Source organism: Electrona antarctica (assembly GCF_951216825.1).
Source record: "Electrona antarctica genome assembly, contig: scaffold_135, whole genome shotgun sequence".
Lineage (NCBI taxonomy): Eukaryota > Metazoa > Chordata > Actinopteri > Myctophiformes > Myctophidae > Electrona > Electrona antarctica.
This window is the reverse complement of record NW_027636983.1, coordinates 130969-151165: the sequence shown is the minus strand read 5'-3', so window position 1 is coordinate 151165 and position 20197 is coordinate 130969. Positions and strand designations below refer to the sequence as shown.

Below are 20197 nucleotides of genomic sequence, written 5' to 3'. Positions count from 1 at the left end.
TTGCTGCTGCATTCTGGGAGATGTAGTTTCTGAGGTGTGAGATGTCATGCTGACCAGATTTTGTCCATTTCTGAGTTTTAACTCAACATTGAAATCGTAGTGCCAAAGACGCGGGAACGAAAATTTTCTAGGCACTTTTTCTTGGGTCGCAGCACGGCCTATGTGGTACCAAGAGGTGCATGCATAGGTCTGTAACCCTGACCCTAGCGGGTCCATTTGATTCCATTTGTTCACTATCAGAGTTAACATGAAAAGGTTTGGTAACCAGTGCGTTTCACATGCGTAGAATTCCCAACTGACTGGCAGAGACTAGAGGTGGGCATTGTCACTGGCTGCACAATCTCAGTGTTTCTGTTTTCCGCAACGATGAACCTTCTCGTCAAGTCAGCAGAGAAGTTGCGTCGAGGTGCAGTACTTGCAAGTGGCGTCCAGATGCTGCCGATCAGAGCATTCATGGACGACGCCAGAAGGGTTGGATTTTGGAGGACTTGATTGAGCTCACCAATTGGGCAAGGGTGGAGTTCAAACCGGCAAAATCCAGAAGCCTAGTACTGAAGAAGGGGCGTATCCAGGACCGGTTTCGGTTCAAGATTGGAGAGAACATCATCCCAACTGTCCAAGAGAAACCTGTGAAGTGCTTGAGGAAGTGGTACAGAGCTGACCTCAATGACAGGCAGAGTGTGAAGGAGATGCTTATCCAAGCAGAAACTTGGATGACATCTCTGGAGAAGAGTGGCCTACCGGGCAAGTATAAGGCCTGGGGTTACCAACATGGGGTGCTCCCCATGTTGGTAACCCCTGCTCTGGCCCCTCCTGGTTTATGAGGTACCTGTCTCCACAGTTGAGGGGCTGGAGAGGAAGCTGAACACTTACTTGAGGAGATGGCTGGGCGTCCCAAGAAGCTTCTGCTCCATTGGCCCTAACAGGCAGCAAGCTACAGCTGCCAATAACATCCGTGGTGGAAGAGTACAAGGCGACAAAAACACGCCAGGCCATGATGCTACAAGACAGCTAAGATGAGAGAGTATGCGAGGCAGGCATTGTTGTCAGGACAGGCCGAAAGTGGTCAGCCAGCAGAGCACTGAAGGAGGCCGAAGATCGACTGTATCATGCTGACATTGTTGGGTCGGTAGCCCAGGGAAGGCTGGGTCTGGGTTGGTCCACCAGAACAAGCTGGAACAAAGCTGACCCAAAGGAGCGGCGAGGCATGGTGCAGAGAGAGGTCCGAAAGGCTGAGGAGGAAAACCGGCATGTCAAGGCTGTAGCCATGAACAAACAAGGCAGCTGGACAATATGGGAGGGTGTGAGAGAGAGGGCTCTAACCTGGCAGGACATCTGGAGCATGGAAGGCCACCGGATCAAGTTCCTGTTGTATTCTGTATATGATTTCCTGCCTACTCCATCAAACCTCCACTCTGCGGAAGGATAGCTAACCTCGAGCATGTCCTCTCTTCATGTTGCTCAAGCTTAGCAGATGGCAAGTTCCGGTGGTGACACGATCAGATCCACAGTTGGCAGAGGGTGTCGAGCTGGCAAGGACAAGGGCAAGAAAGCTTTCTGATGGGCCCCGCTTTATCCATTTTGTCAGGGCAGGAGAAAGTGCAGCAGCAGGAGGGAGGAGCAAAGGGGTCCTGGCCACGGCAAGCGACTGGGAGATGTGGGCCGACCTGAAGAAGCAGCTCAAATTCCCAGAGGAGATAGCCCACACTAGCCTGCGACCAGATATTGTCCTCTAGTCTAAAGGTACTGAACAGGTGGTGCTTATCGAGCTGACGGTACCCTGGGAAGAGAGGATGGAGGAAGCGTACGAGCGCAAGCTCAAGAAATACCAAGCCCTCATCCTCGAGAGCCAGCAAAAAGGCCTGGAATCTGCCGGTGGAGGTGGGCTGCAGGGGCTTTGCTGGGCAGTCACTATGGAGAGCCCTCGGACTGCTGGGGATCGAAGAGCTGGCTAGTAAACGGCTGGTAGCCAACATCACTACGCGGGCAGAGGAAGCATCACGGTGGATCTGGATACAAAGAGAGGTGCGGTGGCAGAGCCGACCTACTGAAGGACTAAAGATATGGAGTTGGGTGGTGTTCAGCAGGTAGAGCCAGGACGCTGGATCTTCCATTGAGCCCCTCCGAGGTCTCATGGGCTTAAATCAACGAAACACCAGTGAAGGGGGGTGCCCATTTGATAACCTGCTGAAGCCACCCAACTCCTGTCTAGTTGAGGTATGAAGCCACCCAACTCCTGTCTAGTTGAGGTATGAAGCCACCCAACTCCTGTCTAGTTGAGGTATGAAGCCACCCAACTCCTGTCTAGTTGAGGTATGAAGCCACCCAACTCCTGTCTAGTTGAGGTATGAAGCCACCCAACTCCTGTCTAGTTGAGGTATGAAGCCACCCAACTCCTGTCTAGTTGAGGTATGAAGCCACCCAACTCCTGTCTAGTTGAGGTATGAAGCCACCCAACTCCTGTCTAGTTGAGGTATGAAGCCACCCAACTCCTGTCTAGTTGAGGTATGAAGCCACCCAACTCCTGTCTAGTTGAGGTATGAAGCCACCCAACTCCTGTCTAGTTGAGGTATGAAGCCACCCAACTCCTGTCTAGTTGAGGTATGCGGTCAAGCCTAGCCTTGGCTCGGGGAGGAGGACGCCCCTGCCATGCAGAGTCCCGTCGGTGCCTTGAGGGAAGGAGAGACGGAGAGAGCGATGCCACTGGCCCACAGATGGCGCAGGAGCGAGTACCTGCAAAGGTGGGCCTGTTGCGATACCCTTATCGTATTTTGCATATAGTAATGTAGGATTTGTTGATTTTTGTAATTTTCTTTCCAATAGTTGATACAGTGAAGTGAATTACCTGGTGACCTATGATGACCAAATGTAGTTTTTCTGACGAGTTGGAGGTCAAGAAATTCAACAGAATAAGGGAGTTAGAATCTCAAGAAAGGGAAGAGCACCGTTTTGTCTGGTTGAGTCATTATTATTAGGAAATTATTAGTAGTCAATGGTTGAGAAACATATACATGTACAGTGGTCCCCAGGTTGATTCTAGGGTGGTGGTTCCCAGGTTGATTCTAGGGTGGTGGTCCCCAAGGTTGATTCTAGGGTGGTGGTCCCCAGGTTGACTCTATAGTCAGGGTGGTGGTCCCCAGGTTGATTCTATAGTCAGGGTGGTGGTCCCCAGGTTGATTCTAGGGTGGTGGTCCCCAGGTTGATTCTATAGTCAGGGTGGTGGTCCCCAGGTTGATTCTATAGTCAGGGTGGTGGTCCCCATGTTGATTCTAGGGTGGTGGTCCCCAGGTTGATTCTAGGGTGGTGGTCCCCAGGTTGATTCTATAGTCAGTGGTCCCCAGGTTGATTCTATAGTCAGGGTGGTGGTCCCCAGGTTGATTCTATAGTCAGGGTGGTGGTCCCCAGGTTGATTCTATAGTCAGGGTGGTGGTCCCCAGGTTGATTCTATAGTCAGGGTGGTGGTCCCCAGTTTGATTCTATAGTCAGGGTGGTGGTCCCCAGGTTGATTCTATAGTCAGGGTGGTGGTCCCCAGGTTGATTCTATAGTCAGGGTGGTGGTCCCCAGGTTGATTCTATAGTCAGGGTGGTGGTCCCCATGTTGTTTCTAGGGTGGTGGTCCCCAGGTTGATTCTAGGGTGGTGGTCCCCAGGTTGATTCTATAGTCAGGGTGGTGGTCCCCAGGTTGATTCTATAGTCAGGGTGGTGGTCCCCATGTTGATTCTAGGGTGGTGGTCCCCAGGTTGATTCTAGGGTGGTGGTCCCCAGGTTGATTCTATAGTCAGTGGTCCCCAGGTTGATTCTATAGTCAGGGTGGTGGTCCCCAGGTTGATTCTATAGTCAGGGTGGTGGTCCCCAGGTTGATTCTATAGTCAGGGTGGTGGTCCCCAGGTTGATTCTATAGTCAGGGTGGTGGTCCCCAGGTTGATTCTATAGTCAGTGGTCCCCAGGTTGATTCTATAGTCAGGGTGGTGGTCCCCAGGTTGATTCTATAGTCAGTGGTCCCCAGGTTGATTCTATAGTCAGGGTGGTGGTCCCCAGGTTGATTCTATAGTCAGGGTGGTGGTCCCCAGGTTGATTCTATAGTCAGGGTGGTGGTCCCCAGGTTGATTCTATAGTCAGGCAGGTGGTCCCCAGGTAGATTCTATAGTCAGGGTGGTGGTCCCAAGGTTGATTCTATAGTCAGGGTGGTGGTCCCCAGGTTGATTCTATAGTCAGGGTGGTGGTCCCCAGGTTGATTCTATAGTCAGGGTGGTGGTCCCCAGGTTGATTCTATAGTCAGGGTGGTGGTCCCCAGGTTGATTCTATAGTCAGGGTGGTGGTCCCCAGGTTGATTCTATAGTCAGGTGGTGGTCGAGTCTATTTATTTGTATTTATATATTATTATTATTATTATTATTATTATTATTATTATTATTATTATTATTATTATTATTATTATTAGTATTATTATTATATGTTTATTAATAAAGACTGGCTTTAGAATACAAAGAGAACCAAAAATGTGTCGTTTCATAACAGTGTCGTCGTTAAGCAGCAGAAGATTAACTAATTCATGTTATGTTTCATCACTAAACCTTTTATTAAAACGGATGTTATTCTATTAGAATTCACGTTATAATTCATGGTAGGCCTACATTAATAAATAATTTTTTTTGTCTTTGTTCTTTCTTGTTTTTACAGTCATTGTGTCTGTTTATGATCTAAATCTAAACGAGTATTTATGAGATTTCTGCTGCCTAGAACCATAGAGTATATATATAATAGAGACTGAACTGCGCGAAACTCCGCCCCCCCAGCTATTCATGTCAGTGGAAGTTGCTCAGTGGCGTTTTGAAGCACCCGGAAGACTGCCGGAAGTCCCTCCCAGGACCTCAACTTTGAGGTCCTGAGTGACGTAGGGCAACCGGGCGCTCAACGTTAAAGCCCAGCTGCACGGGGTTTCCCGGTCATGAATCCACGGGTCCGCCTGTAGTCCCTCCTCCTACCACTAGGACCCAGAGCTTCAACGTTGGAAAGTCTGCCTGCCCCCTTGCCTAGAACTCTAGAATAGTGTTTCAACCCGGACGAGAGAGAGTAGCTCACGGGCGAGCCCTCCCTCTCTGTCGTCCGGGTGGAAACACAACAACAAACAGAGCAGAGAGTGAACGTAAAACAGAGAAAGTCTGTAATAATGTCAGTTTGTAGTGAACTAGCGGAACAAACCTTTGTTTAACTTTATGTTGTCTTTGTTTACAGTCTGTGTATAAACTAAAGAGTGACTGACTGATGCGCGTTGTGGAAGCTGGAGGAATTTAATTTACACAAAGTTTAAAGACAGATTGTTTAGTATGCTAACGCTAATGCTAATTAGTTTCAAGTACAGTCGAGACTAGAACCATCCAGACCTTTAACCCACTTTGGAGATGTTAAAGTGTGTTTTCTAACAGAAGGAAGTATCGGGGAAGGTATGTTTGTTTTGTTTATATACAATAAGAATGTAACTTGGAGTGTTGGCCTGAAAACTGCTCTCAAAGAGCAGCTACAGACGGCTGCAATTAGAAACTGGCCCCCGTAAAACCTGAATCCCCCCCACCCCGTTTTACCCCTTTTTACCTCCTTTATGATGATTTTCTGTTTTTGGCTATATAGAAGTGTATATTTGTACGTCTCTAAATGTTTTGATGAATTCAACAAGGTGAACCCTCTTGTAAACAAGTGTAATGCTTTATGGTGTCGTCCACTGTAGTGCAGTCTTTGTACTGAGTTGTGCTTGAAGAAATGTACTGTAATTCTAAAACTGTTAATAAATACTTCAATCAATCACAAAAAGAAAGAAAGTGGCATTTCAGAAAACTATGGTAGAGCTTGATTCTGGTGCTCAAAAAGCCTTGATTGGGCAGGTGGGCGACCCTTAGGGTTTTATTTAGCTGCCAGGGGCAGGTGGGCGACCCTTAGTGTTTTATTTAGCTGCCAGGGGCAGGTGGGCGACCCTTAGTGTTTTATTTAGCTGCCAGGGGCAGGTGGGCGACCCTTAGTGTTTTATTTAGCTGCCAGGGGCAGGTTGGCGACCCTTAGTGTTTTATTTAGCTGCCAGGGGCAGGTGGGCGACCCTTAGTGTTTTATTTAGCTGCCAGGGGCAGGTGGGTGACCCTTAGTGTTTTATTTAGCTGCCAGGGGCAGGTTGGCGACCCTTAGTGTTTTATTTAGCTGCCAGGGGCAGGTGGGCAACCCTTAGTGTTTTATTTAGCTGCCAGGGGCAGGTGGGCGACACTTAGTGTTTTATTTAGCTGCCAGGGGCAGGTGGGCAACCCTTAGTGTTTTATTTAGCTGCCAGGGGCAGGTGGGCAACCCGTAGTGTTTTATTTAGCTGCCAGGGGCAGGTGGGCAACCCTTAGTGTTTTTTGTAGCTGTCAGGGGCAGGTGGGCGACCCTTAGTGTTTTATTTAGCTGCCAGGGGCAGGTTGGCGACCCTTAGTGTTTTATTTAGCTGCCAGGGGCAGGTGGGCGACCCTTAGTGTTTTATTTAGCTGCCAGGGGCAGGTGGGTGACCCTTAGTGTTTTATTTAGCTGCCAGGGGCAGGTTGGCGACCCTTAGTGTTTTATTTAGCTGCCAGGGGCAGGTGGGCAACCCTTAGTGTTTTATTTAGCTGCCAGGGGCAGGTGGGCGACACTTAGTGTTTTATTTAGCTGCCAGGGGCAGGTGGGCAACCCTTAGTGTTTTATTTAGCTGCCAGGGGCAGGTGGGCAACCCGTAGTGTTTTATTTAGCTGCCAGGGGCAGGTGGGCAACCCTTAGTGTTTTATTTAGCTGCCAGGGGCAGGTGGGCAACACTTAGTGTTTTATTTAGCTGCCAGGGGCAGGTGGGCAACCCGTAGTGTTTTATTTACCTTCCAGGGGATTTATTTACCTGCCAACAGAGCCGTAAGCCAACACGAAGTGACTTGATTTACTGTAATTTCTCCCAAAAAGAGGCTAAAAGTCAGCTGTGGTCTACTACTATTACTTTAACAGCGGATCTGTCTTGTTGGGTCTGTGTGTGTCTGTTAGCATGCAGGTGGACGTGGAGAAGCCAGAGGATGTGAGGCTGATAGACCTGGATGAGACCCATGGGGGAGAACATACAGTCTTCATCATGGCCCCCGAAGAGCCCCAGGAGCCTGATGGACCAGAGTGCCCTGCTCACTACAGGTAAGATGCACGCACGCACGCACGCACGTGCGCGCGCACACACACACACACACACACACACACACACACACACACACACACACACACACACACACACACACACACACACACACACACACACACACACACACACACACACACACACACACAGGTTCCCTGGTGCTTACGGTTAATTAATATGTTGTTGCACAACAACGTTGTACTTAAGTACAATTTTGAGGAATTTGTACTTTATTTGAGTATTTTCAATTTCCAATACATCGTGACACATTGTGAGCTTGTAGATCTGCTATTTTCAAGAGATGTTTATACATTTTGAAAACTTTAAAAATGGCACATTCCGCAAATATTCCGTAAATATGAAAATGTCTAGCAGGGGGAGTGTTTACTGGGTAGGTACCCTCACATGGTCTCCCCATGTCCCCTAGGGTAGGTACCCTCACATGTTCTCCATGTTTCCCCTAGGGTAGGTACCCTCACATGTTCTCCCCGTGTCCCCTAGGGTAGGTACCCTCACATGTTCTCCCTGTGTCCCCTAGGGTAGGTACCCTCACATGTTCTCCCCGTGTCCCCTAGGGTAGGTACCCTCACATGTTCTCCCCGTGTCCCCTAGGGTAGGTACCCTCACATGTTCTCCCCGTGTCCCCTAGGGTAGGTACCCTCACATGTTCTCCCTGTTTCCCCTAGGGTAGGTACCCTCACATGTTCTCCCCGTGTCCCCTAGGGTAGGTACCCTCACATGTTCTCCCTGTGTCCCCTAGGGTAGGTACCCTCACATGTTCTCCCCGTGTCCCCTAGGGTAGGTACCCTCACATGTTCTCCCCGTGTCCCCTAGGGTAGGTACCCTCACATGTTCTCCCCGTGTCCCCTAGGTAACAAAACTAATCTTATTGAAAATACTATCTCAGAAAACATCATCTATAGATGCCTGCAGTCCTGTGTTAAATGTTGGCTTTGGTGGTGTCATCACAGGCAACGTTAACCCATTTAGCTGCCAGGGGCAGGTGGGGGACCCTTAGTGTTTTATTTAGCTGCCAGGGGCAGGTGGGCGACCCTTAGTGTTTTATTTAGCTGCCAGGGGCAGGTGGGCGACCCTTAGTGTTTTATTTAGCTGCCAGGGGCAGGTGGGCGACCCTTAGTGTTTTATTTAGCTGCCAGGGGCAGGTGGGCGACCCTTAGTGTTTTATTTAGCTGCCAGGGGCAGGTAGGCGACCCTTAGTGTTTTATTTAGCGGCCAGGGGCAGGTGGGCGACCCTTAGTGTTTTATTTAGCTGCCAGGGGCAGGTGGGCGACCCTTAGTGTTTTATTTAGCTGCCAGGGGCAGGTGGGCGACCCTTAGTGTTTTATTTAGCTGCCAGGGGCAGGTGGGTGACCCTTAGTGTTTTATTTAGCTGCCAGGGGCAGGTGGGCGACCCTTAGCTTTTTATTTAGCTGCCAGGGGCAGGTGGGCGACCCTTAGTGTTTTATTTAGCTGCCAGGGGCAGGTGGGCGACCCGTAGTGTTTTATTTAGCTGCCAGGGGCAGGTGGGTGACCTTTAGTGTTGTATTTAGCTGCCAGGGGCAGGTGGGCGACCCTTAGTTTTATTTAGCTGCCAGGGGCAGATGGGCAACCCTTAGTGTTTTATTTAGCGGCCAGGGGCAGGTGGGCAACCCTTAGTGTTTTATTTAGCTGCCAGGGGCAGGTGGGCAACCCTTAGTGTTTTATTTAGCGGCCAGGGGCAGGTGGGCAACCCTTAGTGTTTTATTTAGCGGCCAGGGGCAGGTGGGCAACCCTTAGTGTTTTATTTAGCTGCCAGGGGCAGGTGGGCAACCCTTAGTGTTTTATTTAGCGGCCAGGGGCAGGTGGGCAACCCTTAGTGTTTTATTTAGCGACCAGGGGCAGGTGAGGGGCAGGTGAGAAAATAAACTGAAACTGAAACTGAACCCTTAGCCCCTTTCTGAAACCAGTCCCTTGACTTGAAGTGCTCTCGGGAGGTTCCCTCGTCAGGAAGTTCCCCTCCAGCTGAATCAAGTTCTCTTGATTAGGGTGCATGGGTATAAAACACTGTTTGGAAATACACTCGCCCTCCTTGTGCAGAAACAGGAAACAGACACCATTCGTTGCCATGGTTACCATCATGCAATTGTGTTACCTGTTATTTTGTTTGTACAGTTATATTGCATTGCATCGTGTATGTTTGTGTGACATGTGGATTTCATTAATATGGAAAAAGGAAATACAGCGTGATGCGATGTCATATACATCCATGGTGTTTATAAATCATTGTGTTAAAAGTTGTTTTGTTTGTGTGGTTTCATTTATAGTTTTTTCACGGTGGGGTAAATAAAGAGACCTTGTGAACATCAGTTGGAGCATTGTCTATTCTGCATCAGATGAAGATTGTTTAGGAGGAGTTTATTTATCATTTATTTGTGGTGGTTCTTACATTTGTAGGTCGCGGTTTCCATGCGGACAGAGAGCAGGGCTGCACAAGGCAATCGAGTCTAGATCGGCACAGACTCGCTCTTGAGGGCTTTATAAGCCACTTCCACTCAAGGCTGCTTGGTTTCGGACGACACTTAATATGGCGCAGCCTCGCGTGAACGCGCATATCGAGGGCAAGTGTGTAGAGCGAGTGGCGAGGAGCTGGTTTCAGAAAGGGGGTTAGTGTTTTATTTAGCGGCCAGGGGCAGGTGGGCGACCCTTAGTGTTTTATTTAGCTGCCAGGGGCAGGTGGGCGACCCTTAGTGTTTTATTTAGCTGCCAGGGGCAGGTGGGCGACACTTAGTGTTTTATTTAGCTGCCAGGGGCAGTGGGCAACCCTTAGTGTTTTATTTAGCTGCCAGGGGCAGGTGGGCGACCCGTAGTGTTTTATTTAGCTGCCAGGGGCAGGTTGGCGACCCTTAGTGTTTTATTTAGCTGCCAGGGGCAGGTGGGCGACCCTTAGTGTTTTATTTAGCTGCCAGGGGCAGGTGGGTGACCCTTAGTGTTTTATTTAGCTGCCAGGGGCAGGTTGGCGACCCTTAGTGTTTTATTTAGCTGCCAGGGGCAGGTGGGCAACCCTTAGTGTTTTATTTAGCTGCCAGGGGCAGGTGGGCGACACTTAGTGTTTTATTTAGCTGCCAGGGGCAAGTGGGCAACCCTTAGTGTTTTATTTAGCTGCCAGGGGCAGGTGGGTGACCCTTAGTGTTTTATTTAGCTGCCAGGGGCAGGTGGGCGACCCTTAGCTTTTTATTTAGCTGCCAGGGGCAGGTGGGCGACCCTTAGTGTTTTATTTAGCTGCCAGGGGCAGGTGGGCGACCCTTAGTGTTTTATTTAGCTGCCAGGGGCAGGTGGGTGACCTTTAGTGTTGTATTTAGCTGCCAGGGGCAGGTGGGCGACCCTTAGTTTTATTTAGCTGCCAGGGGCAGATGGGCAACCCTTAGTGTTTTATTTAGCGGCCAGGGGCAGGTGGGCAACCCTTAGTGTTTTATTTAGCTGCCAGGGGCAGGTGGGCAACCCTTAGTGTTTTATTTAGCGGCCAGGGGCAGGTGGGCAACCCTTAGTGTTTTATTTAGCGGCCAGGGGCAGGTGGGCAACCCTTAGTGTTTTATTTAGCTGCCAGGGGCAGGTGGGCAACCCTTAGTGTTTTATTTAGCGGCCAGGGGCAGGTGGGCAACCCTTAGTGTTTTATTTAGCGACCAGGGGCAGGTGGGCAACCCTTAGCCCCTTTCTGAAACCAGTCCCTTGACTTGAAGTGCTCTCGGGAGGTTCCCTCGTCAGGAAGTTCCCCTCCAGCTGAATCAAGTTCCCTTGATTAGGGTGCATGGGTATAAAACACTGTTTGGAAATACACTCGCCCTCCTTGTGCAGAAACAGGAAACAGACACCATTCGTTGCCATGGTTACCATCATGCAATTGTGTTACCTGTTATTTTGTTTGTACAGTTATATTGCATTGCATCGTGTATGTTTGTGTGACATGTGGATTTCATTAATATGGAAAAAGGAAATACAGCGTGATGCGATGTCATATACATCCATGGTGTTTATAAATCATTGTGTTAAAAGTTGTTTTGTTTGTGTGGTTTCATTTATAGTTTTTTCACGGTGGGGTAAATAAAGAGCCCTTGTGAACATCAGTTGGAGCATTGTCTATTCTGCATCAGATGAAGATTGTTTATCATTTATTTGTGGTGGTTCTTACATTTGTAGGTCGCGGTTTCCATGCGGACAGAGAGCAGGGCTGCACAAGGCAATCGAGTCTAGATCGGCACAGACTCGCTCTTGAGGGCTTTATAAGCCACTTCCACTCAAGGCTGCTTGGTTTCGGACGACACTTAATATGGCGCAGCCTCGCGCGAACGCGCATATCGAGGGCAAGTGTGTAGAGCGAGTGGCGAGGAGCTGGTTTCAGAAAGGGGGTTAGTGTTTTATTTAGCGGCCAGGGGCAGGTGGGCGACCCTTAGTGTTTTATTTAGCTGCCAGGGGCAGGTGGGCGACCCTTAGTGTTTTATTTAGCTGCCAGGGGCAGGTGGGCGACCCTTAGTGTTTTATTTAGCTGCCAGGGGCAGTGGGCAACCCTTAGTGTTTTATTTAGCTGCCAGGGGCAGGTGGGCGACCCGTAGTGTTTTATTTAGCTGCCAGGGGCAGGTTGGCGACCCTTAGTGTTTTATTTAGCTGCCAGGGGCAGGTGGGCGACCCTTAGTGTTTTATTTAGCTGCCAGGGGCAGGTGGGTGACCCTTAGTGTTTTATTTAGCTGCCATGGGCAGGTTGGCGACCCTTAGTGTTTTATTTAGCTGCCAGGGGCAGGTTGGCAACCCTTAGTGTTTTATTTAGCTGCCAGGGGCAGGTGGGCGACACTTAGTGTTTTATTTAGCTGCCAGGGGCAAGTGGGCAACCCTTAGTGTTTTATTTAGCTGCCAGGGGCAGGTGGGCAACCCGTAGTGTTTTATTTAGCTGCCAGGGGCAGGTGGGCAACCCTTAGTGTTTTATTTAGCTGCCAGGGGCAGGTGGGCAACACTTAGTGTTTTATATAAGGTGGGCAACCCGTAGTGTTTTATTTACCTTCCAGGGGATTTATTTACCTGCCAACAGAGCCGTAAGCCAACACGAAGTGACTTGATTTACTGTAATTTCTCCCAAAAAGAGGCTAAAAGTCAGCTGTGGTCTACTACTATTACTTTAACAGCGGATCTGTCTTGTTGGGTCTGTGTGTGTCTGTTAGCATGCAGGTGGACGTGGAGAAGCCAGAGGATGTGAGGCTGATAGACCTGGATGAGACCCATGGGGGAGAACATACAGTCTTCATCATGGCCCCCGAAGAGCCCCAGGAGCCTGATGGACCAGAGTGCCCTGCTCACTACAGGTAAGATGCACGCACGCACGCACATGCGCACACACACACACACACACACACACACACACACACACACACACACACACACACACACACAGGTTCCCTGGTGCTTACGGTTAATTAATATGTTGTTGCACAACAACGTTGTACTTAAGTACAATTTTGAGGAATTTGTACTTTATTTGAGTATTTTCAATTTCCAATACATCGTGACACATTGTGAGCTTGTAGATCTGCTATTTTCAAGAGATGTTTATACATTTTGAAAACTTTAAAAATGGCACATTCCGCAAATATTCCGTAAATATGAAAATGTCTAGCAGGGGGAGTGTTTACTGGGTAGGTACCCTCACATGTTCTCCCCGTGTCCCCTAGGGTAGTTACCCTCACATGTTCTCCCTGTGTCCCCTAGGGTAGGTACCCTCACATGTTCTCCCCGTGTCCCCTAGGGTAGGTACCCTCACATGTTCTCCCTGTGTCCCCTAGGGTAGGTACCCTCAAATGTTCTCCCCGTGTCCCCTAGGGTAGGTACCCTCACATGTTCTCCCCGTGTCCCCTAGGGTAGGTACCCTCACATGTTCTCCCTGTGTCCCCTAGGTAACAAAACTAATCTTATTGAAAATACTATCTCAGAAAACATCATCTATAGATGCCTGCAGTCCTGTGTTAAATGTTGGCTTTGGTGGTGTCATCACAGGCAACGTTAACCCATTTAGCTGCCAGGGGCAGGTGGGCGACCCTTAGTGTTTTATTTAGCTGCCAGGGGCAGGTGGGCGACCCTTAGTGTTTTATTTAGCTGCCAGGGGCAGGTGGGCGACCCTTAGCTTTTTATTTAGCTGCCAGGGGCAGGTGGGTGACCTTTAGTGTTGTATTTAGCTGCCAGGGGCAGATGGGCGACCCTTAGTTTTATTTAGCTGCCAGGGGCAGGTGGGCAACCCTTAGTGTTTTATTTAGCGGCCAGGGGCAGGTGGGCAACCCTTAGTGTTTTATTTAGCTGCCAGGGGCAGGTGGGCAACCCTTAGTGTTTTATTTAGCTGCCAGGGGCAGGTGGGCAACCCTTAGTGTTTTATTTAGCGGCCAGGGGCAGGTGGGCAACCCTTAGTGTTTTATTTAGCTGCCAGGGGCAGGTGGGCAACCCTTAGTGTTTTATTTAGCGGCCAGGGGCAGGTGGGCAACCCTTAGTGTTTTATTTAGCGGCCATGGGCAGGTGGGCAACCCTTAGTGTTTTATTTAGCTGCCAGGGGCAGGTCGGCAACCCTTATTGTTTTATTTAGCTGCCAGGGGCAGGTCGGCAACCCTTAGTGTTTTATTTAGCTGCCAGGGGCAGGTCGGCAACCCTTAGTGTTTTATTTAGCGGCCAGGGGCAGGTGGGCAACCCTTAGTGTTTTATTTAGCGGCCAGGGGCAGGTGGGCAACCCTTAGAGTTTTATTTAGCTGCCAGGGGCAGGTCGGCAACCCTTAGTGTTTTATTTAGCGGCCAGGGGCAGGTGGGCAACCCTTAGTGTTTTATTTAGTGACCAGGGGCAGGTTGGGCAACCCTTAGGCCCTTTCTGAAACCAGTCCCTTGACTTGAAGTGCTCTCGGGAGGGTCCCTCGTCAGGAAGTTCCCCTCCAGCTGAATCAAGTTCTCTTTATTAGGGTGCTTGGGTATAAAAAACTGTTTGGAAATACACTCGCCCTCCTTGTGCAGAAACAGGAAACAGACACCATTCGTTGCCATGGTTACCATCATGCAATTGTGTTACCTGTTATTTTGTTTGTACAGTTATATTGCATTGCATCGTGTATGTTTGTGTGACATGTGGATTTCATTAATATGGAAAAAGGAAATACAGCGTGATGCGATGTCATATACATCCATGGTGTTTATAAATCATTGTGTTAAAAGTTGTTTTGTTTGTGTGGTTTCATTTATAGTTTTTTCACGGTGGGGTAAATAAAGAGCCCTTGTGAACATCAGTTGGAGCATTGTCTATTCTGCATCAGATGAAGATTGTTTAGGAGGAGTTTATTTATCATTTATTTGTGGTGGTTCTTACATTTGTAGGTCGCGGTTTCCATGCGGACAGAGAGCAGGGCTGCACAAGGCAATCGAGTCTAGATCGGCACAGACTCGCTCTTGAGGGCTTTATAAGCCACTTCCACTCAAGGCTGCTTGGTTTCGGACGACACTTAATATGGCGCAGCCTCGCGTGAACGCGCATATCGAGGGCAAGTGTGTAGAGCGAGTGGCGAGGAGCTGGTTTCAGAAAGGGGGTTAGTGTTTTATTTAGTGGCCAGGGGCAGGTGGGCGACCCTTAGTGTTTTATTTAGCTGCCAGGGGCCGGTGGGCAACCCTTAGTGTTTTATTTAGCGGCCAGGGGCAGGTGGGCAACCCTTAGTGTTTTATTTACCTGCCAGGGGCAGGTGGGCGACCCTTAGTGTTTTATTTAGCTGCCAGGGGCAGGTGGGCAACCCTTAGTGTTTTATTTAGCGGCCAGGGGCAGGTGGGCAACCCTTAGTGTTTTATTTAGCAACCAGGGGCAGGTGGGCGACCCTTAGTGTTTTATTTACCTGCCAGGGGCAGGTGGGCGACCCTTAGTGTTTTATTTAGCTGCCAGGGGCAGGTGGGCAACCCTTAGTGTTTTATTTAGCTGCCAGGGGCAGGTGGGCAACCCTTAGTGTTTTATTTAGCTGCCAGGGGCAGGTGGGCGACCCTTAGTGTTTTATTTAGCTGCCAGGGGCAGGTGGGCAACCCGTAGTGTTTTATTTAGCTGCCAGGGGCAGGTGGGCGACCCTTAGTGTTTTCAATTTCCAATACATCGTGACACATTGTGAGCTTGTAGATCTGCTATTTTCAAGAGATGTTTATACATTTTGAAAACTTTAAAAATGGCACATTCCGCAAATATTCCGTAAATATGAAAATGTCTAACAGGGGGAGGTACCCTCACATGTTCTCCCCGTGTCCCCTAGGGTAGGTACCCTCACATGTTCTCCCCGTGTCCCCTAGGGTAGGTACCCTCACATGTTCTCCCCGTGTCCCCTAGGGTAGGTACCCTCACATGTTCTCCCCGTGTCCCCTAGGGTAGGTACCCTCACATGTTCTCCCCGTGTCCCCTAGGGTAGTTACCCTCACATGTTCTCCCCGTGTCCCCTAGGGTAGGTACCCTCACATTTTCTCCCCGTGTCCCCTAGGGTAGGTACCCTCACATGTTCTCCCCGTGTCCCCTAGGGTAGGTACCCTCACATGTTCTCCCCGTGTCCCCTAGGGTAGGTACCCTCACATGTTCTCCCTGGCTGCGTTCGAATTCATTCCCTATGCCCCATGTTGCCCCTATGCCCCATGTTCCGCCATTTTGTTATAGTGTCCGAATATGTAGTGAGCATTTTTGCACCCTAATGTAGTGGACTGAAGTATCCCACAATGCACCGGGAATTGTAGGGACCATCCGATGGTCACTACAAAAACACAGCGAAGCAAATCTGCCCCATAATGCATTGCGCAAGCTCGCTCTTGAGCGCACATGCACGCGTTTGCGCGCACATGCGCTGCTTCTGCATGCATGCGCTCATTGCGCTCCAACTCAGAAGAGGCAGAAGTTGAACCAGCGAAAGAAATCAACACAAATGTACTTTTTAAACTTTCGTTTCCCCTCTCTTTTCTTCCCTGGCGGATCTCGAAGCTACAGATCTCGAGACAAATGATCTGTGCATTTATTTGCAATTGTTTTATTTTATTTATTTATAATAAAACAATTCATTTGCAATAGTATTACTAATCTGATTCATTGTATCACCCAGGCCCAGCGCATGACGTTAGGAGAGGAATGAGTTGCTTGCTGTAGAAGGCCTTATATTTTAATAGTTTTTGGATAAGGTTGGTGAGGTTGTAAAGCTATGTGCTAAAGTCCAATATATATTTTGTACATGCATGTGAGACACATTAATTGTGTCTCCGAACATATGTTTTATTAATATGATTTAATTCCTGCCTCTGCCCCCCCCCCCCCCCCCCCCCCATGTTGGCAGAGGAAGTGTAGCGCCCAGGATTACATTAGATAATTGACACTGGGTGAAAAAAATGGGTTGCAAAATCGTGGGATAAAATAAAAAATAACAGCAAGAAAATGACGTTTAGATTAGAAAGATTACAGTATACGATTTACATTTTAGGCATAAGCAGAGCAACTTAAAATAAGCAAAGTATTCACATACATGGAATGCAGAGAGACTGTGTAATGTAATGCTTCAAGACACTAGGATACCAAGTACACCAAGAAGTTGGTAGCAGTCAAACATGTTCCTCGTTCATCCCGCTAATTTAGGACATTAAGACCTTTTAACCATTATTAAACCTTAGCTGTTGAAAATAGCAGATATACAAGCTCATAGCTCGTCTATTTTTGAATAATTGAAAAAACGTGTGCATATAGATATATATATAGATAGAGTTTTTATTAAAGTGTCCTACATCATAAGATGCCCTACATCATAAGATGCCCAGCCCGCACAGGCTTACAAGACACTCACACAATTGTACATACATAATGATACATATACACAAAATACATAGACAGTTACTTATGGATTAGGGATGCCGCCGATTCATCGATTTTCCGATTAATCGTCGGAGTCTCCGAAATCGATTTTAATATTTCATAATCGAAAATCGATTATGAATTGTTTTTTTTAAAGACAAAATATAGGCTAATAAGTAAGGCTGCATGATATATCGAACATGTACCTTCATCAGAGTGGAGAATATAAGTATAAATCAAGTTGAGCAAAGCCACTCTTCTCTGCCTCTCTCTCTTAACAGACACAGTTAACGATCGCTTGTTAAGTCACAGCCGTGTTTGTTCACAACATTTTCCTTGTCCTTGTAATGTATTTGTGCCCGACGTTCTTTCTATCCATCCTGGTGTTGGTTCACTATGTTGTCGCCTAGAACGAGCTCAATATTTACAAAAACATACCACCGTCACTCTATTCTGAGTGATGTGGGCTAGAATTGAATGCCCACGAGAGGGCCGTCCCTAGCTTTTCAGACGCCGCCCCCCTCTTGGTGATGTACACATTTTCACACGCTATATCTGCCAACCTCAACTGCCAGAGGTAAAGCACCAGATCTTAACTGGGCACAGAGGGACCTCTGTCCTCTTTTTAAATAAATGCAACATAAGGTTCAGTCATGTAGTCCTCTTTGAATTGAATATAACTTCTTAATTTAGCTTTTTTCACAATGTCCACCCTCCATTGCTGCTGATGTAACATTGACAGTTTATATTTGACTGTATTAATGTTACAATGAAGGTTATTTAAAAAATATATGTTTAAATCAGAAAGTGAGAAAATTGAGGAGACCTCTCTTATCCACGGATGATTACATCTTTTATTCCAATTAAATATAATTTTCGTAAACCTCTCTTCTGGCAGTTGGATAAGGCGATTCCATAATCTGATCATTTCACTTCTCTGCCTTGTCAGGCAGCTTTCCCAACCTGTGTCACCTTCAATGGCCAACTTAGTGGTATACTTATGCACCCCGAGAAAACACCTCAAAGCTCTACTCTGAATGTTTTTACATTCGGTAGCCTCCTCAAAGCCCCACACACCTGCTGCATAAAACAAAATGGAAGAAACCATGGTGTCATAAAGCTTGGTAAATGTAGCAAAACCTAAATCATAATGCTCTACCTGGTGAGTCAGCCAATACATTCCTTCCCTCAGAGAAACTCATAAATTCATGAAAAAAAGTATTTGTATGAGGGGGAATAAGTCAAAGACATTTACCCGAACATAAAACTATGGTTACAAATCTTTGAATATATATTCTTTCACAGCGAACTTTTTAACTCAAATATTTGCTTCTGGGTAGACGAGGGAAAATATTTTCAGATGGGGGTCGGTGGCCAAATACAGATCATTTGGGGATCCTTGACATGAAAAAGTTTGAGCACCACTGATTTTTTTCAGAAAAGCGTCAGGATTGATTTTCAGGACATTTGGTCTAATGTGTTCTCAGGTCTCGATGGGTTTAACAGCGTTATGTGCACCGTGCTTACATTTTTTCAGGAGTGGCCCGTTTTGTACAAAATGCTGCACATGTCCTGCTCATCCAGAATTCTATCCTCAGAGATGCTATGAGTGATCTGGCTCTGCATTTCCTCAACAAAATGAAGAAAATTGTTGCAAAAACAAATAAAATAAAAACATCCTCCTAAACATTTTGCCAAACATCACACACACTCCTATCCTCCTGGTGCAGACCTGTGCCCGGAAGGGCACTTTTTCTAGTTATTATTATTATTTACAACTTGTGGGAAGTTAACGGTGACATTTTTCTTCTCCCTGTAGGGAATGCCTGGAGCTGGAAAGAGAGGTACGAGGCCAGGATGGAAAATCTGAAGAAAAACCTGAAAGAACTGAACTACGATCTCACACACACACACACACACACACACACACACACACACACACACACACACACACACACACACACACACACAAAAAAAGTGAACAATCCTGTACTGTTTCATTTCTGCTACCAAATAACTGTAGCTTGTTTTGTGTTGTTATTAATCAGTATTTGTGGTTAGAAATTCTTAGAATGTCAGTAACTGTCAGTAACTTTGACAAGCATGCATGCACTCTCACTTCATTCAAAACCATTTCCCAGCTAGAGATTGGAATGAATTATTGTGCCGAATATAAGACGAATCTGATTATAAGACGACCCTCATTTTTCAAGACTCATTTGTGGAAAAAGAACATTGAATGTCAAATAGTCTAGTCCCTGATTATAATACGACCCAGTTATTTTCATTGGGAAAAAACACAAGACCAATATAGGGTGATTTCAGTACTATGTTCTATCTGTTCTTAACTAATATTCTGCTCTCTCCTGTTCAAGGTGTAATGGAGTGGGACACGATTGCAGTGAGTGGAGCCAAACAAACTAGAGATGAGAGCTCAGCCCAGCATGAATTGATAGTCAGGTTTTCTCCAGGCTAGCGGATAAACGGTGACAGCTGAATGTCCAAAACGGGTCCACCATGGTTATTTTATTTATTTTCCTGAGCACAGAGCATGATTTGAATCGTTTTCAATAGGAGCATGCAGCACATATTTCACCACATATGAGTGTGACGATGCAGTGAGCCTCGTCACACTCATTCAGCCAAACTTTAGGCCATCATTGTCACACTCATTCAGTGCTAACCTTAAACAAATAGCACTTTGGTGGACAGACACGCCGCTTAAAGTCTGCTACAGCTCAGGAAGACGTCCATTCTGTGTCCAGATGGAAGCCTGTTTTTATTCAACTGATGTCTTGTTCAGTTGCAACTTAAGTGAAAGTTACAGAGTTGAGAACTGAAATGTATAATTGTTACAGCTTGTGAACCAAACATGTTTATGGGTAACAAATATTATGTTATATTATTATTATACAAATGTAGAATCTATGATCCTATGTCCTAGGATAGGTGGTGGTGTAGCAAAGATTAGGCACAACATTTGGAATAGAATTATACCGTTCTATATTCTATGCTTTATTGTTGCTACACTGCCTGTCTTTGGGTTATTGTTGCTACACTGCCCTCGATCATTGTTGCACATAGGACTAAGAGACTCATCATTGCACTGAATTATTGTTACATTTTCCTGTAAATATTTTGGAAATGCATTGGTAAAAATGTCAGTGCCCTTAAATTATTTGATCTGTGTT

General features: G+C 47.3%; 1 protein-coding gene across 1 annotated transcript; it reads left to right on the top strand.

Moving 5' to 3' along the window:
- Window positions 1-5096: 5096 nt before the first annotated feature.
- LOC306919584 (uncharacterized protein) lies at window positions 5097-20197 on the top strand. Its single transcript, XM_079532344.1, has 5 exons — window positions 5097-5444; window positions 7027-7167; window positions 12355-12495; window positions 18826-18850; window positions 19382-20197. The coding sequence occupies exons 2-5, from the start codon at window positions 7028-7030 to the stop codon at window positions 19385-19387; spliced, it is 312 nt and encodes a 103-aa protein (XP_079388470.1). The 5' UTR covers window positions 5097-5444; window position 7027; the 3' UTR covers window positions 19388-20197.